This window comes from Myotis nattereri, assembly GCF_964212035.1.
Source record: "Myotis nattereri genome assembly, chromosome: 4".
In the NCBI taxonomy this organism is placed as follows: Eukaryota; Metazoa; Chordata; class Mammalia; order Chiroptera; family Vespertilionidae; genus Myotis; species Myotis nattereri.
In genome coordinates, this window is record NC_138079.1 from 86,169,511 (window position 1) to 86,191,320 (window position 21,810).

The following is a 21,810-nucleotide window of genomic DNA, read 5'->3' on the forward strand; positions in this document are numbered from 1 at the left end:
TCACTCACTGTGACAGCCAGACACCCCCCAGATTGAAAGGGAGAGCCTCCACTTACAGGGCCTCGACCTGTCTCTCTTTTCTCCTGCACCAGAAAATGCCCTTGAACATAGACATTCTCTAAGCTTTTTTGAGGATTCAGTTCTGGAATCTTTTTTTTTTTTTTTTTTTTGTTCATTCCCAAGTATTATATGATTTCTGTTACTGTAGAGGGGATCCTTTTTAAAATTTTATTTTTCTATTCACTGTTGCTGGTGTACAAAAGCTACCGATGTTTCTGGTTTTTCTTTATTTGAATTCCTTACTGAGCTCTTAGTTGTTCTAATACTTTTTTTTTTTTTAGCTAATTGTCTATGTTTTCTGACTAGAGCTTAATTATAGTTTTTATGAATAATACTTTTGGCTTCTTCCTTCCGTTGTATGTTTGCTGCTGGCTTTCTCTTTACATGACATGGATAATTTGTTCTTTGCAGGTTCAGCCCACATTGTTGGTAACACTAGATGCACCTGGTGCCTTTTAGGAGGTTGAGGTGTTGATTATTGAGTAGTTTCCAGTTTACTCTTATGATCTGGTTTGTTTGTAAGTCAGTTTTAGTCATTTATGTTTTTCATAAAATTCATTTTATTTTCTAATGATTGAAACTTGCATTACATTTTATTTTATATAAAATACTAGAGCCCGGTGCACAAAAATTTGTGCACTCGGGGAGGAGGGGGGTCCCTCAGCCCGGCCTGTGCCCTCTCGCAGTCTGGGACCCCTAGGGAGATAACGCCCTGCTGGCTTAGGCCTGCTCCCGGGTGGCAGAGGGCAGGCCCAATCCCTAGGTGCAGCCCGTGGTCCGGCTCAGAGCAGGGCTGATTGGGGAGTTGGGGCGCCGCCCCCTGTCATGCACAGAGCAGGGAGATTGGGAGGTTGTGATGCCACCCTCAGTCATGCTCAGGGTAGGACCAATTGGGGGGTTGGGGCACCGTCCCCTGTCACACTCAAGGCAGGGTCGATGGGGAGGTTGCAGCGCCACCCTCGGTCACGCACAGAGCAGGGCCAATCAGGGGGTTGGGGCACTGCCCCCTGTCACTCACAGAGCAGGACCCATCAGGGGGGTTGGGGCTCTGTACCCTGTCACGCACAGAGCAGGGCCAATCGGGGTTGGGGCACCGCCTTCTATCACCCACAGAGCAGGGCCGATCAGGGGGTTGGGGCGCCGCCACTCTCACACTCAGGGCAGGGCTGATGGGGAGGTTATGGCTCTACCCCGTCACACACAGAACAGGGCCCGTGGGGGGAGGGGGGCTTGGGGAGCCACACCCTGTCACACACAGAGCCGCAGGGCGATCAGAGGTTGGGGAGCTCCCCCGTATCAGGCACAGAGCAGGGCTGATCAGGGGCTTGGGGCGCCTTCCCCTGTCACACACAGAGCCACAGGGCGATCAGGGGGTTTGGGCGCTGCCCCCTGTCACGCTGATCCCAGTGCTGGGAGGCATATTACCCTTTTACTATATAGGATAGAGGCCTGGTGCACGGGTGGGGGCTGGCTGGTTTGTCCTGAAGGGTGTCCTGGATCAGGGTGGGGGTCCCCACTGGGGTGCCTGGCCAGCCTGGGTGAGGGGATGATGGCTGTTTGCAGCTGGTCACACACCCTTCAGGGTGGGGGTCCCCACTGGGGTGCCTGGCCAGTCTGGGTGAGGGGCTGAGGGCTGTTTTCAGGCTGGGGGTGACTGAACTCCCAAATGCTCCTTTTTTTCTTTTTTATTCTGGGCCAGCTTTAGCTTGAGGCTTGGCTCCAGCTCTTAGGCCTCCGCGCTGAAAGTAGGTTTCTGGCCTTTGCATACAATGTTGCCATCCTGCTGGCTGAAGCCCGGTGGTATTTGTTACAATGTTTCTTAAACTGCCCGCTCAGAGGCTGCAGGCCGCAGGCGGGGAACGTTGGTTTCCTCCATCACTGAGGCAACCAAGCCTCATGTTAGTTTCAAGCTGCCTGGATGCCAGCCGCCATCTTGGCTGACAGTTAATTTGCATATCTCGCTGATTAGCCAATGAAAAGGGCAGCGGTCGTACGCCAATTACCATGTTTCTCTTTTATTAGTGTAGATACTCTCCATGTGTATACTCAAACCACTGTTCAAATTCCCTGTCTGGTTTGCTTTACTTTTTATTTTTGTCTTGCTCAGAATGTTTTTAAATGTAAAACTAACTTTCTTATAAAATTTTTAATCGGTAATGTGATCACATGATCCAAAATTTAAAAATATGTGTATGTGTGCAGTGCAATACCTCCCCCCCGCCACACACACACCCCAGTTCCTTGTCTGTCTACTTGACTCTCCTCCCATGCCCCACACAGGTACCTACTGCTGTGGTTTCTTGTGTATTCTATGCATAAAGTGATAATATATGTTCATTTTCTTCCATTTGTCCTAAAAGCTAGCATATGCTATACATTATCATACAGAGTTCCACATTCGTTTTTATAGCTGCAGTATTTGCCATGCTGTGGAGGTACCAAATGTATAAATAACCAGTCCCCTAATGATTACAACTTGAGTTGTTTCCAAACTTGCAATTCAAACCATGATGCTGAATGTGTCCATAAGCCAAATCCTTACACACCAGCCCAAGGGAACTCCCATTAGTTTTTTTTGGCTAAATGTTGCCAAATTGCCCTCCTCAGTAGGGTTTACATTCTCCTGGTAAAATATCAGAGGGCCCATTTTCCCCAGGGAATTGTATCAAAATCAAACAAATTCTTTCCTAATCTATCCTTAAGTTTGTAAAAACTCTGTGGTGTTTTGAGACAAGCTTATTGAGGTATAATTTGTATGCAGTCAATTCACCCTTTCTACTGTATAGTATGCAGTGTAATTTTAAATTGCATGCCTTTTACTAGCATGTTGTGTTATTTTTATAATCACAAGAAGAGAGATTTTTGATTCTCAAAATGTAATGAATGGAACTTCTAAATACGACCAGTCTATTTGCACATTCTCATTTCTTTCAACCTCAGCAAATTTCATCCTTTGGCAAATTCAGAGCACACAGAGCAATACAAAATGATTTTTTAAAATGTATTCTTGCCACTTCTGGAGAAGCGCAGTAAGACAAATTGACTGTCCGGGTGGAAAAGCTTAACTGGGAAGATACATTTATTGAATAATTGAAAGGAAGAGGAAATGCATTACCGATTAGCTGCAAAAACGCTTGACATCTAATATGTCTACTATGTGCCTCCAGAGACCTGTGTAAATGGGGAGTCATAAAACCGTTTCAGCCCCGAAGTTCCTGCCAGGCCTCGAGCCTGTCGTTGTCTTGCTCAGAGGTCGCAGCCCCAGGACATTGATGGAGTGACGACAGCTTTTAGGTTTAGCCGGAGAGCAGTGTTCCAGCAACTCTTTGTAACTTTCCTAACCCTTTACACCGTCCGGTTGTGCATAAATATGTTAAATGAATCCTGGAGTTACCATTGTCTGCTTTGTTTTAGGATTTTTGCTTCTTAGGGGGCAGCATAGAGTAAATCAGAAAAAAGGCTCTTGGTGGTGGCAGAGGTAGTGTCTGATTTATGAAATAGCCAGTGGCCTCCGGCAAGCGAGTTCCTTAGTTCTCTGGGCTTCTGCACTGTCTAGTCCAGTGGTCGGCACACTGGCCTGTTGAGTGTGACTCTTCCGCAAAATACCACGTGCGGGCGCACACGTACAGTGTGATTGAAACTTCGTGGCCCATGCCACGGGGCCAAAGAGCCGCATGTGGCTCGCGAGCCGCGGTTTGCCGACCACTGGTCTAGTCAGAGAGGGTTGGATAAGAGCCTTGCCGGTCACAGAATGGTCCACACATCAGCATCACCTGGGAAGTTTTCAGAAAAGCAGATCCTGGAGCCCCGCCCCCAAGCTCCTGAATTCTCATCTGCATTTTAATCACGTCTTCAGGCGATGTGTGTGCACATGGAAGTTTGAGAAGTGCTCGATGGTCTCAGAGATTCTGGTCTAGTTCCAAAATCGGTGCCTTCTAGGTTCTTCTGTCATCCATCACAGACTGTCTCATAAACACTCCCAGGGTTTGCTGGAGAGTCTTAGGTCTCCCTGTGAACTCGGTGACTGTGGTGGTGGTGACAGCGACTCCCAGGCTCACCCGCTCCTCTTAACTCCGTCGGCCTGTGTTTACGTTGGGACCGAGACATGGGCAACAGAGGAGACGCGAAAGCCAACCCCATTTGCCTTCTCAGAGCCTCGGGAAGGGAGCCCCAGCCTGTGCAGGGCCTCCTGCAAGTCTGACCGCATTGTCCAAATTCTAGAGGCTCTTCCAGTAAAGAACCAGGGGATCACGCAGTCCCGCTAGATGCATGAAGTACTTCGGTATTTCAAACGTGCTTCCTTACCAGCATAGTCCTCTGGCGGTGTCCCCTGGAGAAGGAAACTTTATGCCAGAGAGGAACTTGGTCTAGACATGGGTTTTTGGAGGGAGATCATGAATTTGAATGTAAACGTAATGGGATAGAAAAGATCGCTGTCTTCTTCTTCACCAGCCCAGCCCAGAGGAAACAAAGCCGTACGAAAGGAGAGCCAGGTCCCTGCCACTGGAGCAGGCGTGACCATCCTAAATTAGCGGCCAGAGGGTGGCGGGTCCTGCTTGTGCACACGGACCCTGTCGTTGAGGAAATGGAAAATCTCTGTGTGTGTGTGTGTGTGTTGTTAGGACTCTGCCCCAGGCCTAACTGCCAGCCCACAGTGTATGCAGCCTGTGATTTTCAGTGAGCTCATGTGATTACTCGCTATGGGATACCTTGTGAAAATGATAGAAAAAACACACAGAGGGAAGCAGAGCCTGGGTAGGGGTCTGCGGACAGAGCATCGTCCTTGTGGTTGAGGAACTCTTCTGTCTGTCTGTCTGCATCAAGGATCTTGACGTCCTCTTCCCAGGTTGGAAACAAAGGTTTTGGGAATTCACAAAATGTCAGCTTATTATAAGCAAAAATCTTCCTGGAAAGATTCTCAAGACGGCACCCGATGGAAATATATCCGAGCAGATGTCGGAAGTCGGAGTTACTTCTCTCGGGCCCTTCCTGGGTGCTTGTTCCTTCCGTACCTGAAGCCCGTGCCTGTGTCCCTGTGAGTGCCCCGCGGCCTGAAGACGGCCACGTTCATATTAGCCTGAAGTGCACTTGGTTGTCAACCCCGTTTGGTCGGCCTTTGTGCGTGTTACATAGGTTAGATCTCTGTTACCAAAAGAACATTGGAAATAATGGATTGCTTTGAAGCACGTTTCGGGAAGCAAGATGAGAAGGGCGGACACACGAATGTGTCACCAGAGGTTAACCGGGCAGTGAGGACACTGTGTGTTCGTCACGCTGTATCCGGTGAGATGGGACCAGAACGTTGTGCCCGAAGCAGTTCATGTAGGAAAGCCTGGGCACACCCTCACTGCAGAGGGCTTCGGGGCCTACTCCCTCTTACCAGTTGTGCATAATAAAAGGCTGGATATTTTTGCACAAAAATGTGGGAAAGAGCCTTTTTCCTCCAAGTGTTTACAAAAGCACTCACTCATAAATAGGGTCATTTTAAAATATTTGATGCCGTGTTTGTCTGTCATTATCCTGTTAGGGAATTTTATGGAATTTGACTGATGGAATAATCAACCCCTACACTAGATGTGGCCTTGACCTTTTGACCCTTGAAGGAACACATGTCTTTTAAGTTCGTACAGGAGCGTCTGTTTTCCACATTTCTTTCACGATTGTAGAATTTTGCTTAAATATTACATCGAGTCTCAGGCTCAGGGTCGTCACGTGGGTGAGGGCTCCTGGTGTGGCCAGGAGGGTGGGAGGGATCCTTCAAATGCTCCAGCAAGTGTAGTTGCCAGTAAATTCGACTTAAGTTCATGCTTGCACTTTTGGTCTCAGATGTTGCTAAGCATTAGGAGGCTTGATGCTTGACCGGACGGCTAGCACTTGACAAAAAATTATTTCACTAAAAGTCAAGGTGTCTCATCTATCAAAGTGGAAAGTGGGGAGGGAGGCAGGCCAAGAAGAAACATCTGTGTGCGGTTAAATAACCTTTGCTTTGCTGCATTTGCTTTTGGAAACACTTACCTTTTGTATATCCAAAACCTGTGTTTGTTTTTTAAACAGAAAAACGAACTTGTCGGCTATTATTCTTAATTCTGCTTCATAAAAGGCTTTGTCAAGATTAAGGAAAACATTCATTTTTCAGACTGCGGGGGGCGGGGGGGAGGGGCAAAAGCTGCCCCCCATCCTCCTCATCTCTGCAGGAGGTGGAACCCAGACAGGAAGCTCGGACTTGGCTGAGTGGGGACGGTTCGCTCTGGTCTCGGGGTTGCTTCTCCTCCTGCTCTGCACTCACTGTCACTGATTGCCTGTCCTTCTGTCTTTGCTCTCCCCTACAGATTCGGAGTTGGGTGTTGGCACACTTCCTGAACACAACAGCCAGGATGCAGGGCCGATCGTCCCCAAGATATCTGGTCTAGAGAGAAGCCAGGAGAAGAGCCAGGACTGTGGCAAAGAGCCGATCTTTGAGCCCGTGGTGCTGAAAGACCCCTGCCCGCAGGTCCCGCAGCCGCCGCCCCAGCCCCAGGCAGAGCCCCAGCCCAGAGCTCCCGCTCAGGACCCCGACTCTGTGCAGCGCCCAGAGGCCCCGCCTCAGCCCCCACGACCGAGCACACAGCCACCTCAGGCGCCCCCCGAGGCCCAGCTTCCACCGGCCCCCAAGCCTCCCGTGCAGAGGCCGCCCCGGCTGCAGTCCCCGCAGCTGCTGCACCAGAGCCTGCCCCCTGTGCAGGCCCACCCCGCCTCCCAGAGCCTGCCCCAGCCCCTGTCGGCCTACAACAGTAGCAGCCTGAGCCTCAACAGCTTAAGGTGAGCCGGCCTGCTCTGCTCTGCCTGCCCTTTGCCATCTGCTATGGGACGAGCCGGAAGCAGCAGCGGGGAAGAGGTTCCCGGGGAGACGGGAGCTTCCTTGTTGAAAACATTGTCACTGTGGTCTCTCCGAAGTAGAGACAGGAAGGGACGGTGAGGTGGGACTTGGTCTCTGGGAGGGGACAGCTTGAGTCGGGTAGTGAGGACATTGTAAAGAACTGAACTGTCCGCAGGCTCCTGAGGGAGAAGGCAGGAAGGAGAGGGATGGGGAAGCAGCAGAGCTGGGGGTGCCGCCTGGAGCCCCGAGGGTGAGGCGGGAGTGGAAACGTGAGGCCCAGCAGCGAACCCTGAGGGTTCAGTCTCCAAAGGGCCTCTGAGGAGGGAGGAGGTTTGAAAGGAGCTGCTCTCACGGAGGCGGGAGGCTGGGACTGAGGGGTCGTCTGGTTTGAGGTGGGTCAGGCAGCTGGAGAAGAAACAAGCTGGGGGTCCACAAAGAGGCTTCCTTAGAGAGACCCAGGCCCTCTTCCGTCTTGTTCGGCCAAATGGCAAGGCAGAGCGGAAAAGCTAGCCCAGAGGAGAGCTGCGGAGGACAGGGAGGCGGGAACGTGTGTCCCAGGGGTGGCAACTACCTCACGCCTCATGGGCTTGGTGTCTCTGCTGTTGCTTTCCTGGCCACGGGCTGGCCCTGGCCCTGGCCCTGGCGTTCAGGGGCTGGCTTTCCCCTCTCCGTGACAGGTGAGGAAACAGCCAGGCTGGGGCTGTACCTTCCCCGTGGGCCAGGCCCCCCTCTGCCCAAGGCCATATCCGTGGCCTCCAGAAGGTAGAGGTGATGGGGAAGCCGAGAGAAGTCTGTGCGACTTCATTTCCGAGGTGGTGTCAGACAGGGTGAATGCAAGTCCTCGCTCTCACTCCCTTGGTTCCTTGTTGCTGTATAGGAAGCGTGCTGGTGCAGGGTGGGGAGGCGTGGGCCTCTAGGGACAGAGATGGGAGCCTGGCCGCTGAAGGGGGAGCGGTCGGGTTTGGGGCCGAGTCGCTGTCCCGTCACAGTCGCCGTGTCCGCAGGTGGCGGCAGGTGCAGGGGAGGCGTGAGCTCCGGAGAGGCTGCTCGTGTGCACAGGGCGGGTCTCTGAGGAGGGGCAAGAGAAAGGCATTGAATGGCTCTGAGCAGGGAGACAGGATTTTTTTATTAAAGAAAATTAATTGCTTGCCTCTTTCTTCCTGTCTCCTTTGGTCTCCAACAGCAGTAGCAGAAGCAGCACTCCCGCCAAGACTCAGCCGGCCCCTCCTCACATCTCCCACCACCCCTCAGCCTCCCCGTTCCCCCTCTCACTGCCCAACCACAGTCCACTGCACAGCTTCACGCCCACCCTCCAGCCCCCCGCACACTCCCATCACCCCAATATGTTTGCCCCTCCCACTGCTCTGCCTCCTCCACCACCGCTGACATCAGGGAGTCTGCAGGTCCCCGGACACCCGGCCGGGAGCACTTACTCAGGTAGGACGGCGGCCCGGGCCCTGCTCTCTCTCCCTCACCGGCAGCCTCACCCCGTCTTCATTGTCCATCCCTGATCGCTGGGTTCTGTGTATTTGGGATTTTCAGTTTTGTTGGGCGCCACCTTGTCATCAATCATCTGTGGGCTGAGACTCGGCACAAACAGGTACTAGCACCCATGCCCACCTAGCACAGGCCGGGCAAACAGGGCACGCCGGAGAGAGCCGCTGTGTTTGGAGCCATGAGTTAAGTAAAACACGGATGCTGTGCCCTGTCGTCCACCTCCCACTGCAGCGACCAAGGCTTCCCAGCCCCGTGTCTGCTCCATTCCGGGCTCTTGGACTGCAGCCTGGTTTACGGGCTTTCTTCCAGGTGGACAGGGCCTTCTGGCTCCGGGGTGTGCAGGTGCACTTGTTGTAACAGGGCATCCCAGAATTTTAAGGACAGGCCTAGTATTAGATATTGGGTCCTTTTCTCCTCACCTGTGTTTGTTAATCAGGACCGGTGCCCCATTTCGGGTCCATGGTAGCTATGTTAGACCTACTACAGAGAGTCGTCACACAGAGGTTTACCCTTGAGGAGGCACGTGAGCTCTGCCGTGTAAACAGTTGGCGGTTATTAATTAGCACGCCAGTCACTGTTCTTAAGCACTTACTATGTTGATTCCTTTAACCCTCAAAATAAACCCCTGAGGTAGTCAGGAGTGTCCCAACCGATTGATGAGGAAGCTGAGGCACAGATGGGTGGTGAGCCACGCCCAGGGTCACTCGGCTGGCAGCCACAGAGCCGAAAGCTGACCTGGGACATTGGCCTGGAGTCTGTCAGTACACCACAGTGACAGACGGTCCTTCAAAGCCGAGCACGAGACAGCAGGAGGATCGCACTGTGCCTGGGCCCTGTTAGCGTCAGCCTCCATCTGAGGCCCCGGCTGCACCCCCAAGAGCCCCGTTCCTGTGCCTCCACTCTGGTCCCTCCTTGTTCAGGCAGGAGGATGTCCTGTTCTGAAGGAAATGACTGTTGCAAGGACAGGTGCCATTCTGCCCCTCCCTTCTCTTCCAGAGCAAGACATCCTGCGACAGGAACTGAACACGCGCTTCTTGGCCTCTCAGAGTGCTGACCGCGGGGCCTCCCTGGGCCCGCCGCCCTACCTGCGCACCGAGTTCCACCAGCACCAGCACCAGCACCAGCACACGCATCAGCACACGCACCAGCACACCTTCACGCCGTTCCCCCACGCCATCCCGCCCACCGCCATCATGCCGACGCCAGCACCTCCCATGGTGCGTACCCCAGGCAGAAATGTGAGGATAAGTAGAGCACGGCTCCTTATGCAGATGGCGGGGTTGGAGTGGGAGGCCGGGCAGGAGATCGGAGGGGGCGTGCCAGCGCCTGGGGGCTCCTTGGGCCTTGTCTGTGTTGGCTGGAAGGAAGGGGAGTGCCTGCTGCAGCCAGCACTGACCTGGGCCTGAAGGAGGAACTCGCCCAGAGTTCTGTTCGGCATGGTGGGTGCGTTTTATTCTAAGTGCCCTCGGAGTGGTCACATCCCGTGCTGGCAGTGAACTTGACTTACAGGGCAACTTTATTTTCTTGAACATGCTGGGGGTCACCACCAGATAAATCTCTCTGTCAGTGCTTTGCACCCATACTAACAATTCAATATTCAGAGAGTGCCAGGGGCAGGAAGAGGCAGGGGTAAAGGGGCTGCCAGGAGACTTGGACCACATGGGGTACTCTGCCCTTTCAGATGCTGGAGGTTTTTAATTTCTTGTATTCTATAAGATGGTGCAGGTCTGCTATTGTGCTCTGTCGGCAAGGGCTCAGGTAGCCATGCACCCTGCAGGGACAGAGCCCAACCCCAGTAAGAGGTATCGCTGGCCATGACCGTGGCCTTAGTCTTGACAGGGGTCTAATGCATGCTGGGAGAAGCAGCTCGGACTTTTTGTAACTTAAGATCCATAGTGACATGCTGTATTAGGATGCTAAGTCTCCTGAAACAGAGCCCTGTCCACAACAGAGAGTAATAGAGTGGTTTGCTTAATTTTTGTTACTATCAAATACTTGATTTTAGGGCAGTTAATATAGGCATTGTGAGAAGAGATTCCATTCTTGGTTTTAAAATAAGTATATTCTTAAATATTTTTATTGATTTCAGAGAGGAAGGGAGAAGGGAGAAAGAGATAGAAACATTAGTGGGAGAGAATCATTGATCGGCTGCCTCCTGCACACCCCCTATTTGGGATCGAGCCCGAAACCTGGGCATGTGCCCTGACTGGGTGTCGAACTGTGACCTCCTGGTTCACAGGTCGACTCTCAACCACTGAGCCACGTCGGGCAGGCTCAGTTCCATATTAAGAGGCATTCCCTTCACCAGATTTTGTTGCCTCTCTTCCTGTGCTCTCCCCCATTTTTTTTTTCAACTTATTTTTTTTTAAATATGTATTTTAAAGTTTATTTTATAAATTTTATTTAGAAGATTAGAGATGGGGTCTTGGGACCAAATCCTGTATCTTTTTCTTTTTTCTGGAGGAGCTAGACTTTTCAACAGTTATATCTTCAAGGGCTTGTTAGGCTGGGAAAGCGTTTATGCCGCCTGAGTGAGGTGTTCCATGAATACATTAAATCGGAAAGAGGGGAGTTACAGCACCCAGGCGACGGCATTATTTAGAGCAGTGGTTCTCAACCTTCTGGCCCTTTATTTATTTATTTTTTAAATATATTTTATTGATTTTTTACAGAGAGGAAGGGAGAGGGATAGAGAGTTAGAAACATCAATGAGAGAGAAACATCGATCAGCTGCCTCCTGCACATCTCCTACTGGGGATGTGCCCACAACCCAGGTACATGCCCTTGACCGGAATCGAACCTGGGACCTTTCAGTCCGCAGGCCGACGCTCTATCCACTGAGCCAAACCAGTTTCGGCAACCTTCTGGCCCTTTAAATACAGTTTCTCATGTTGTGACCCAACCATAAAATTATTTTCGTTGCTACTTCATAACTGTAATGTTGCTACTGTTATGAATCGTAATGTAAATATCTGATATGCAGGATGGTCTTAGGCGACCCCTGTGAAAGGGTGTTCGACCGCCAAAGGGGTCGTGACCCTCAGGTTGAGAACCGCTGATTTAGAGGAGACAAGGGCACACTCTTTTCTGCTCACGAGAAAGCTTGTACGGCCTAGCCCAAAGTGCTCTGTGTTGGGCGTAATACATTTCAGAAGACAGCTGAATGGACAATTCTTCTGCCAAAGTGAAGGCGAAAATGGAGGAATTCTCTGGATAAATAGGTCAAATGCTGCCTTCTCTCCGATTTGCCTGAGTAACTGCCTCTTCCTCCAGGTTAGATGCTTGGTCTGGGCCAGTCTCAGTACTGAGTAGAAGAGACAGTAGTGCGGCCAGGACCTAACTGCACTGTGTGGGTTTTCTCTTTGTTTTTCCACTTTTGTTGGTTTCTTGTCAGAGTGACTCAGGAGCTCGTATGGCTTCATGTACAGTGAGGCTGTGGGGTCTGATGGCAGCCTCATGACCGGAGCTTGCGGAGGGCTACCTCCCTGAAGCAGTGAACAGAAATGTAGATTCTCTAAGTAACTAGCTTTTGCTTTGATCCCTTTACAGTTTGACAAATACCCTACAAAAGTTGACCCATTCTACCGGCACAGTGTGAGTCTCCTTACCATGCTATGCGTTCACTATAACTGCTTTTCCATTTTCTGTGCTCTCGCCTCAGACCAATGGATGACTAGCAGCTTCCTTACTCATCTTCCCAAGAATTCCCATTGCTCCTCGTCACTTTTGGATGCTTGCTTTTGTGACGTTTGCTTTTGGGTAAAGATGCAGTATCATCTTTGGAATCAAAAGATCATAAGTAAACGTAAGACTCGGAAGCCAACTTGACTTCCCTGGCAGTGAGGCATCGCTCCCGCAGAGCGGGGGTGCCTGCGGTTGACTCGTACGTTCAGGTTTCAGTCATCAGTTGAAATGTCACCATCCACAGCGTTCCTGGAATTCGACTTGAGTTATTCCCTCCAAATAGAAAGCCCTCTTATCTTTTTGACTCAGGGCTCTTCGCCAGGCAGGTGTTTGGACTACATGCAGAGCACCTGCCGCTCTTGTCCTTCCACGCTTGTTTACGACTGAAAACAAAGATATGTAAATGAAAGGCCTTCAAAATGAAATGGATGATAGTTTTCTCTTTAAGCTCATTCTTCTTTATTAGAAAGAATACTTGTTTCACACAATTTTAAGAGTCTGGTCCGGACTTTACATCGGTACCAGCTTCTGTCTTATGTTCAGTTACTTACAAGGCAAGGCCTTCTGTTTATACAAAGACCTCGAACATCTTACCATGATATTTTGATTGTGGAGTGAATACTGCATCATTTTTACCTGAAATTGTGCAAGTTTCTTTGCTCAGTGGCTTATTTGTATTTTTCAAATGAAACCAGGAGGAAGGAAGATTAATAATTGCTAGTAGCCATGTTGATTCTCCATCCTCAACTGTTGTTGCTTTGATTTTTAAATAGTGTTATCATTTGAACAGCAGTGCAACTTAATAGGTCAGCCAAGGCTGTGGATTCATTCATGCTTAAAACCAGATAATTACGCACTGTGTTAGTCCTGGGTGTATCTGAGAAGTCAAGACTAGAAAATACTGGAAAACAAGGAAGAACCAGTCTTAAGACATTCAGAAATAACATGAGGAAGACCTCTTGAGAAAGGGATGAAGAAAGCATTTTGAGCTCCTGGGACCCCATCGTAACCATTATCAGATCTCTGCCCTTTGTATCTTGCTGATTTGAATTAAGGCCCAGCTATAACAAAAATCATCTTAGAGAAAGTTTAGGGCATCAACAGGTGGCCTGCCTTTCTGGATGCATACTCCTCAGAGAGTTCTAGATTGGAGATGGAGAGTGAGCCTGGGGACCTGGATTTTTGGAAGGTTTACATTTTATTGCTTATATACTTAACATTTTTAGTCAAGGGGGGAAAGGTAGCTATATTCTAAAAGCGTTAGTAATGGAATCAGGCGAAAGGAAAATGGTGAGAACAGCAGTTTTTTATTGACAACATTAAAGTAAAAACACCCACCTGGAGGCAGAGTAAAGAAAGGTGGGTGTGTTTTAGTGTGGCGTGTATTTAATTACTCTGCTTCATGCAGTGTACTGTGGGAGTTATTTCATGTGACTGGTTATCGTGGGTAATATGTGAAATGCTTAGTCTCCCCTGCTTTGGGGATTCGGACGTTATACGGGGAATTAAGATGCAATGCACTCAAGTATCTAAAACACAATTTTAGACTTAAAAGTAGTTTTAAATGAGGGCACTTGGCTTGCAATCACTGTTTAAGTGTATTTTAGTTCAATATCAATTAGTCTGGAAAACTTTGCTGCATCATTGAAGGGAGAAAATGAAATAAAGAACGAGAACGTGCTCTGAAAACAGACAGGATTCTAAAATGTGGATTTCAGGCGTTACCTAGAAATAGCTAACATAAGTGCATTATTAGGAAAGCTTGAATTATTACTGTTTATTCACACACACACACACACACACACACAAAAAAAAAACCATATAGGTGGGATGTTACTTAAATATCTGTATGGTGATTGGATCAAAGTAGGAACCAGAGCAGTAGAATCTCAGAGTTTTTAGCGGAAAAGCCGTGTTTGCTTTGTCCTCGCTATTGCCGTATAGCTCTTTCCTCCCCCGTGCTGTCCATAAACTATTAATTCAAGGAAATTCATGTGCTTAATTCAGAATCATTCTTCTCCCTTCACTGACTGGGAGCCTCCAGTGAGCTTGTCCATCTTGAAGAAGAGTGGGCATCTCCACTGAAGGTCTATATTGAGTCCTTTTATTTGATCCTCCCACAAATATTTGTCATCATTTCAGATGAGACAATTACATTGTCCTCTGGAGCTGCCACTTCTAGAACAACCTAATGAAGCAAGGATTGTGAATATTTTCTCATTTCCTCAAACTATTAAAAATCTAAAAGAACTAATTGAGTTTTAATGGTATAAAATCCTGGAACTCATAAAGACTTGCTTCTTTTTCTTCCTTCTTTTTTTTTTTTCCTTCTTTTTCTTTTTCTAATTAACTTGTAATTTTCTGGGCATCTTATTTGGCTCAGCACCCCCTCCTGTTTTTTTATATGCATTAAAACCTCCAACCGTTTAGGACTTGTATCGATTTAACAATTAATAATTAGAAAAGCTCCCTTTCTAATGATGTCCTCATCTGGGACATCATTTGTTGACTGATTGATTCTGAACTACTTTTAAGTTTTTGAGTTAAGCATTCGTGGCACATCTGTGTGATCATTTCATCGTGGCTTCTTGACTAATAGCATCAAACTGAGATTGCTTGGCTTGCTAATGTTGCTGTCTTTCTGTGGGAAGGGACTTGGAGTGCATCATTCGCCTCCTGCTAACAGCTTTTCCCCTCTCCGTCTTTGGCCACAGCTCTTCCATTCCTACCCTCCTGCGGTGTCGGGCATCCCCCCTATGATTCCACCCACTGGCCCTTTTGGTTCACTACAAGGAGCATTTCAGCCGAAGGTAAGCGAGCACCTTTCCGTGGAAACGCACACGCATGCTTGCAAGTGGAGCCGCAGGCCAAGCACGCGGTGGGTTCTACGATCTCTCACCTGTAACTTTTCTGGGATTAGAGGGGGGAATCTTTTTTTCTAGTCCATGTAGTTTTAAACTTCAGCCAAATTTAATTTTCAATTTGTACTACCCGTGTAATCTCAGTTGAGCTAGGATTTCCTGTGCTCTTTAAAAATATCAGAATATATGTATATTTTCCCACCAAAATTGTGGACATAGCTTCTGGTCAGAACTCTATCAAATGTCAGAAGTATGTGCACGAAGTCATCCTTGGGGTATATTTTATTAGCAAAGATGCAAAGCTGAGCCTTTATGGATTTTAACAAAAGAGAAGGAAAAGGTTCTAAACTAAAATTACATGTTTTTAACTATGGGTTTTTATTCTCCCCCGTTTTCCCTCGGCCCCATCTGCCTGCAGATAGAAGAGCAGCACCGCCTTTCCTGTGCTCTTCCCGCTCCGCCCCAGTCCTCCCACCCTCCCCTGCACCGGACACTTGCCAAAGCCAAGGATCCGTCACCACTGACATCCTAATGTGAAATTAACCTGCCACCCTTTACGGTGACCACACTCTTTCCCACCTCATCAGGGATATGCTGGTGCCACAGTTACCTCTGAGGGTTAAGACTGAGGAGTAATTCCCAGAAATTCGACCCTTTTGTGACTTTAAATCTGCTACAGCCCCTACTTCACTTTCATATCAAAAACCCCACAATGTACTTCTCACGCGAGGAACCCTTCGCAGATTTTAAAGTAGGAAATTTGGCCATGTGTGACTGTGGTTTTCTTGTTATTTTCCATCTCATTTCTTAGACAAAACCCCTATTTTGGGCCAGTGTCTCCCAGGATCAGCACATATTACATTTCCAAAAGCATGTTGCCTTAATACTAGAAATAGGAAAAGAAATTAAAAAGCGTTAGGGCGGGATGGCTGCACCTTAGAAACCACGCTTACCTGCACAGGGTCACAGTTTGTAAGCCAGGTTATATGTACACAAGGCTTTTGCGGCGGCCGTGTTTAACACCTCCTATCTTGGGATAAAATGATGGTGATTTTTAAACTCCTTCCCCCATCTGCTCATTACTACTCCCCCGGACCTTGGTCCGTCCCCTCTAGGTTTCCACAAATCTCTCGCACATCCCCGAACAGACTGGTAGGTCATTTAATAAATTAGACTATTTCCCTCACTCACAATTATCCAATCACACAGAAAACTACATCTGGGCAAGAAAGTGTCTCTCCTGGTGTTGAAATAGGCCTTTCCAGGCCATCTTACTGATTGAATATGTAGATTGCAGTTCATTAGTGAGTTCTTCATATGTATGCAAATCAGGCTGTTAACAACTCCAGCTTAATTGTTGGTTGTACAGCAGCTGATTGCTTTTCTTTTTTTTTTCTCTTTGTAGGCAAGCTTTGTGCCTAAACCTGAGCTCTCTCCCCCACACCCCGCCCCCCAAGGGATTCTTAGAGGTTGTGATTTCTTGAATAAAATACCTGGTGAAAATTATTCTGAAACCTTTACCCACTAGGACAGTGATGGCGAACCTATGACACGCGTGTCAGAGGTGACACGTGAACTCATTTTTTTGGTTGATTTTTCTTTGTTAAATGGCATTTAAATATATAAAATATCAAAAATATAAGTCTTTGTTTTACTATGGTTGCAAATATCAAAAAATTTCTATATGTGACACGGCACCAGAGTTAAGTTAGGGTTTTTCAAAATGCTGACACGCCGAGCTCAAAAGGTTCACCATCACTGCCCTAGGAAGTAGTGGCTGCTTGTGCCAAAAGTAAGCTTTTTGTTGCTATTGTTAATTCAAAGGACGAAAGCCTACAGATAGGGTTAGTGTTATTAACGAGACCTAAGAAGGGTGTGGGGAATAGGAAAGATGAAGCAGAATTACTTTAGAAATCACTGAATGTAAATCTGTGTGGTCCCTAAATTAGGTTCTCCTGCCCCATTTCCACCCCTGCTAATGAGTAATTACGGAGCATAATTCCTTGTTATTGTCTGCCAGTTAAAATTTAGAGCGTTAGCTTAATGTCTGAAACACTTCCAGTTATTCTGATGAGAAGCACCTGAGAGAGCAAATGATGATGATGCTCACCTACGCAGTCCTCGGAATGTCTGCCTGGTGACAGCGGTGACGGGGCTGCGAGTGGCCGGGCTCCGGGCAGCGCTGCGTGTCTTGATCGTCTTTTTGGGCCTTTTGCTCTTCATGGCAGCAAACTGCAGCCTCTGGCTTCAGATGCCATTGCTGGAGAGAGAGGCAGTCTCTGCCCAGGGTGCCTGGAGAACAGAGGGTGCGAGTCCTGATGGGGGCACGTGTCGCTGAGGAAAAGGAAACTTAACTCGTGTGTTCCAGAATGAAGCAAAACGGGGGGCTGGGTGGAAAGGGAAGGTGAAGGGATTAAGAAGTACAAATTGGCAGTTCCAGAACAGTCTCGGGGCTGTAAAGTGCAGCTTAGGGAATGTAGTCAGTCACAGTGTAATGACCATGTATGGCGCCAGGTGGGTGCTGGGAATGTCGGGGGAAACACTCCGTGAAGTGTGTGATTGTGTAGCCCCCGTGCATGCACCTGAAACTATAGGACACAGTACTGAACATGAACAACGGCATTTGACTTCTATAATTTTGAGTGAAAGAATTTCACGATACACGTTATATGCTCCCTCAGTTGTGGTCTGATTAATTTGTAGACATCCAACCCGATCGATGTTGCTGCTCGACCCGGTACAGTCCCGCACACTCTACTTCAAAAGGACCCGAGGGTACGTACAAAGTCGGGCTTGATCCCAGGTAACAGAGTGGGAAGGGGGTTGTTGTGTGCGTGGGACAGCCAGCCCCGTGCTCGCTCCTTCTAGCTCATCCCAGAGGGCTGCTCTTTGAGCTGTCCCTTCTAGTTTGTGGAAGAAAATGCCAGTTACTCTTAGAAAATAATGTCTCTTCTGCTCATCTGTGGCCACCGGACAGGGTGTGCCGACTTGGGGCCAGAGGAATGGCTTACGGGCTGAGGTCAGGGATTCTGCACTTGAGTTCGTGTCGGTAGCATTCAGCTCATCTTCTCCGTCTGGATCTCCTTACATTTCTCTTACACAAAAGAAATAATTGTACAGTGTTTTGAAGAGAGAAGCACGGAGCATTTTTTTTCCTGGGGTCAGGAAGTTCTGGCTCTCCACTAACATAAAATATCCATTATGCTGTGGTTGTGTTACTTATTCACAGTGTCTGCCTCTATGTACTCTCAAAAAAGAATTTAAAGTTATATATAACCTTGTTCATTGATTGTTGTTTACACTCATCTTTGTAGTACATGTGCAAAATGACGACCTTTTTCAATATTGTCTTTTTCCCTGGGTAAGGGCAGTCAGAAATTGGTGACCAGAGTTAGGTAGAAGTTTAAAATGACTCAACTATGTAAGTATGTTTATGATGTTTAGTGAACTTCTTTACAATGTCTAACACCTCTTAGTACTGTGCAGCCATCGAATTAAGGGCGTTGGTTGAGATAGCCTAGTTCTGCTTCGTGTCTGGAAGGACACGCTCCCCAGATGCCCACTCCCATCCAGCCGTGCGCGTCCACGGTCTGATGGCCCTTCTCCCTCGGACCTAGGCCGCATGGTTTGAAGGGGCTGCATGAGGTAGTGAAACTCCTCAGATGTGTAATGTGAGCAAATTCTGTTGCCCGAGGGCAGACCGCTCTTGATTGAACTTGTTCAGGGGGCTTGTCAGTGAAGCCACCAGGGCTTGTGACATGGGGGAGGGGACAGTTGGCACTCTTGATGGTGTGAAAATGGGTTAATTATGCTCCAAAAGGGCTTCATTTAAAAGTAAAATTCTAACATTTTAATTTCCCCTCCTAATGAAGCACTACAAATTTGTTAATTAGAGCAATTGTTTGAGTGACAGGCATGTAACCAAGTTGTCATTTTCTCTTCACAGTTGACAGATCCTTTCAGACCTATGTTAAGGGTAAGGAGCTTCTTCGGGAACTGTTTTCGCAGCCTCTGTGTGACTCCCCGTGGGTTAGAAACACAAACCACTTTGAGGAAACAAGCCCCAGGAGCTCGGGAATGAAATGCTGCAGTGGCCTTGCTGTTGGTTGGGTTGGGCTGTGGGTTGGTTGGGTGGGATTTCTCAGGTGGCATGATTGCAAATGGCCCGAACAGTTTTGCTTTAGTGTTGGAGGAAGCCAGGCTGTGGAGGTAAAGCTAACAGGTAAAACCCACCGGAGTCCGATGCTCTTGTTAGCAGTTCTGGTGAAAGGTTAGGCTAGTGGGAATTTACGGGGGAAGAATTGAGCTACAGGCTAAAAGTAGGGTTTCCCCGAGTCCTGCCGCCTGTCTTGCACCTCGAAAGTCTGGGGCTGTTTGTCTTGGCTGGGGCTGCCTCGTTCTGCAGTAAGTGTTGTCGACCTGTCATAGCCATTCAGCCTACTTCTCTGGTGCAGAGAAGGGATACTGTGACCGTTGGCGCGCTAATGTCTTAGAGGTCTGGAGCGTGGCCAGCAGATGACCCCTGGATGAATGCTGACGGGCTTGGTTGGTTGGGGCGGGAGGGAAGATGGATGGTTGGCTGGAAGATGGATAGCTAGAAGATGCCCTGCCATACTTCATCCGCTCCCGGTGTGTAAAAATCAGATGATTCAATTCCTCAAAAAGGGGAGAAAAGGATTGTGCCATCACTTAGGTGATGACCCATAATTTCATTATAAAAGAAGAACACTGACCCAGACTTGGATCTACGTATATGTTTTAGAACCCGCTCCTTCCTGTCGACACTGGAAGTGGCTGTCCTTTGCCAGCGTGGGAGTGGGCGTTGTTTATCCTCGCCCATCCCGTAGTTAGTGAGCGCACATTTGGAGTTCCTGGGTAGATTATGTAGCAAGAATACAAACGGTGGGAAGAGATGGTCGCTGCCTCCAGGTGGGAAGACGGCACACCGCCGCCGCTCCCCCGCTTACAGAGCAGGACGGGAAGTTACCGACCCGTGAAGAGGCCTGGAGAGTAGGAAGCACTGAGTGCTCGTCTTTCTCTCCCTGTTTGACTTAGAAGGGCAGTGCCCGCAGCACGAATGGCCAGTGACTCTCAGGGAAGCGCCCGTAAGAACTGGGCTTCAGGAAACTGTGGACCTCCTTTGTCTTGCTTGGGGGGTTAGGGAGAGCTGGGGCTGGACCCTCCCTTGTTTTGAATGATTCCCAGGCACTAATGAGCGCTCGGAACGGCCGGTTTGCATTAGTACGGCCACGTTTATTAAGCAGGGCTCCCCCGCTCCGGGTCTGCCGGCTGGCACCGGACAGAAAGGGAGCAGAGACACAGAGTGGGCTTCAGGCATTTGCCATCCTGGCCTGGGTGACAGGAGGTCCTCACCAAGTGCGGTGTTCTGAGGAGCCCGCCAGCTCCGGCCCCCATGGGAGGGGAGGGTGCCGAAGGGGGCCCTCGTCCTGGGCACTGGGGTGGAAAGCACTGTTGTCTCGTGAAAAAGCCTCCGTAGCTGAAATCTGCTGAGAGCTTTGGGGAAATGAAGGCGGTTTTCTCTGAAAGGTCTCCTGACCACGTCGCTGTTTCTCTTTGCAGAAACCAGGGAAGTGGTGTGCGATGCACGTGCACATCGCCTGGCAGATCTACCACCACCAACAGAAAGTCAAGGTCAGTCTGCCTCCCCAGCCCGGGTGGGGCCCCGGGCTCGCATGTGATCCCCCCACATGGGAGCATGTGAACAGATTCTGAGACCCCTGGCAGGCAGGATCCAGTCTCTGTTAAAACGCGGCTTGGAATCTTACTGCGCATTAGGGAAACCACCAGCAAAAGGACAAACAGTGGTGAACTGACAACTCCCTGATGATTTTTTCCTTAAAAAAAAAAAAAAAATAAGATTGTTGTCATCTTATTGATCTAAAGAGTTTAAATATAGATGATATCCCAAAATAATTAATCATTTTAGGGGAAAATGCATAGACCAGATGCCTCCCATGGGACAGGTTTATTATCGCAGACCCTGATGGAGTCTCAGGGGAGTGCAGCCGGCAGGAAGACCTGTACAAGTTTTCTTTCCTGTAAGAATGGGTGTGTCCTTTTCATTTTAGAGCTTTGGGAAAATGATCGAGTAATTTAAGCCCTACATGATGCTTCGGCACAGGTTAAAAAATGACTCCTGTAGAGGTAGTATTTGGTCTGCCCTGGTCCTCCTGATGACTGGTGCCAGAGGTTAGAACCCAATCAGTACTTGTCAGAACCACCATCTGGCTCGTCTTCCCCTGTCCACGGATGACTTTTCGTCTTCACCTGTTTCCATCGCACAGGTGAACACAGCATGCTTCACCAGGCCTTTAGGACAAAGTAGGGAAGCGGTCAGAGGCTTCTGCACTTGACCAGATATGATGTCACTGGTTGGGGTTGGGAGCAGAGTAACTGACGACTTAGATTTTACATTCTGTGTAAACTACTCCTGGAAAAATGGGGGGAAAGAGTCCGCCCGGTCACTCCAACAAGCTTCAGGTGACCCAGGTTTTCAGTAATAAGCTTTCAGTCCCAGCAGCACTTGGGAGCCTTTATGAGAATAATAAAAGAAGGCAATAACGTGGAGCCGAGCAAGTGACCACAGAAATGGTTTTTTTCATGTTTTGTTTAATGGTTAGTTGATTTTTTAAAAACCAACCTGTAAAAGTGTGAAAGCCACTCAGATATTTGCTTTGGTGCCAAATACCTGCTCTTTCTCCTAACATCCTATCCGTGAGCTTTGCTCACTTTCACCTCATTGTTGGGCAAGGTTTAATGAGAAGCCTCGTGGTTCGGCTGGGTTTGTCAAGGTGGGCACCTTGACGGGCGAACTAGATGCTGACACTCAGC

The 21,810-nt window shown here is 48.8% G+C and overlaps 1 protein-coding gene across 3 annotated transcripts in view; it reads left to right on the forward strand.

Annotated features, from left to right (window-relative positions):
* The window catches only part of AUTS2 (activator of transcription and developmental regulator AUTS2), a gene marked incomplete at its 5' end in the record, with an annotated part of 1,127,567 nt that overhangs the window by 1,091,895 nt on the left and 13,862 nt on the right, over nucleotides 1-21,810 (forward strand). The window contains 8 exons of one of the 3 annotated variants that reach the window (XM_081090564.1): nucleotides 6,390-6,858; nucleotides 8,100-8,353; nucleotides 9,410-9,630; nucleotides 11,963-12,007; nucleotides 14,812-14,907; nucleotides 17,662-17,733; nucleotides 18,905-18,934; nucleotides 20,539-20,610. In XM_081090564.1, coding sequence (XP_080946690.1) covers nucleotides 6,390-6,858; nucleotides 8,100-8,353; nucleotides 9,410-9,630; nucleotides 11,963-12,007; nucleotides 14,812-14,907; nucleotides 17,662-17,733; nucleotides 18,905-18,934; nucleotides 20,539-20,610 — 1,259 coding nt within the window. The remainder of the gene's footprint in view (nucleotides 1-6,389; nucleotides 6,859-8,099; nucleotides 8,354-9,409; nucleotides 9,631-11,962; nucleotides 12,008-14,811; nucleotides 14,908-17,661; nucleotides 17,734-18,904; nucleotides 18,935-20,538; nucleotides 20,611-21,810) is intronic. The other 2 variants (XM_081090565.1, XM_081090566.1) reach the window with 2 other exon arrangements.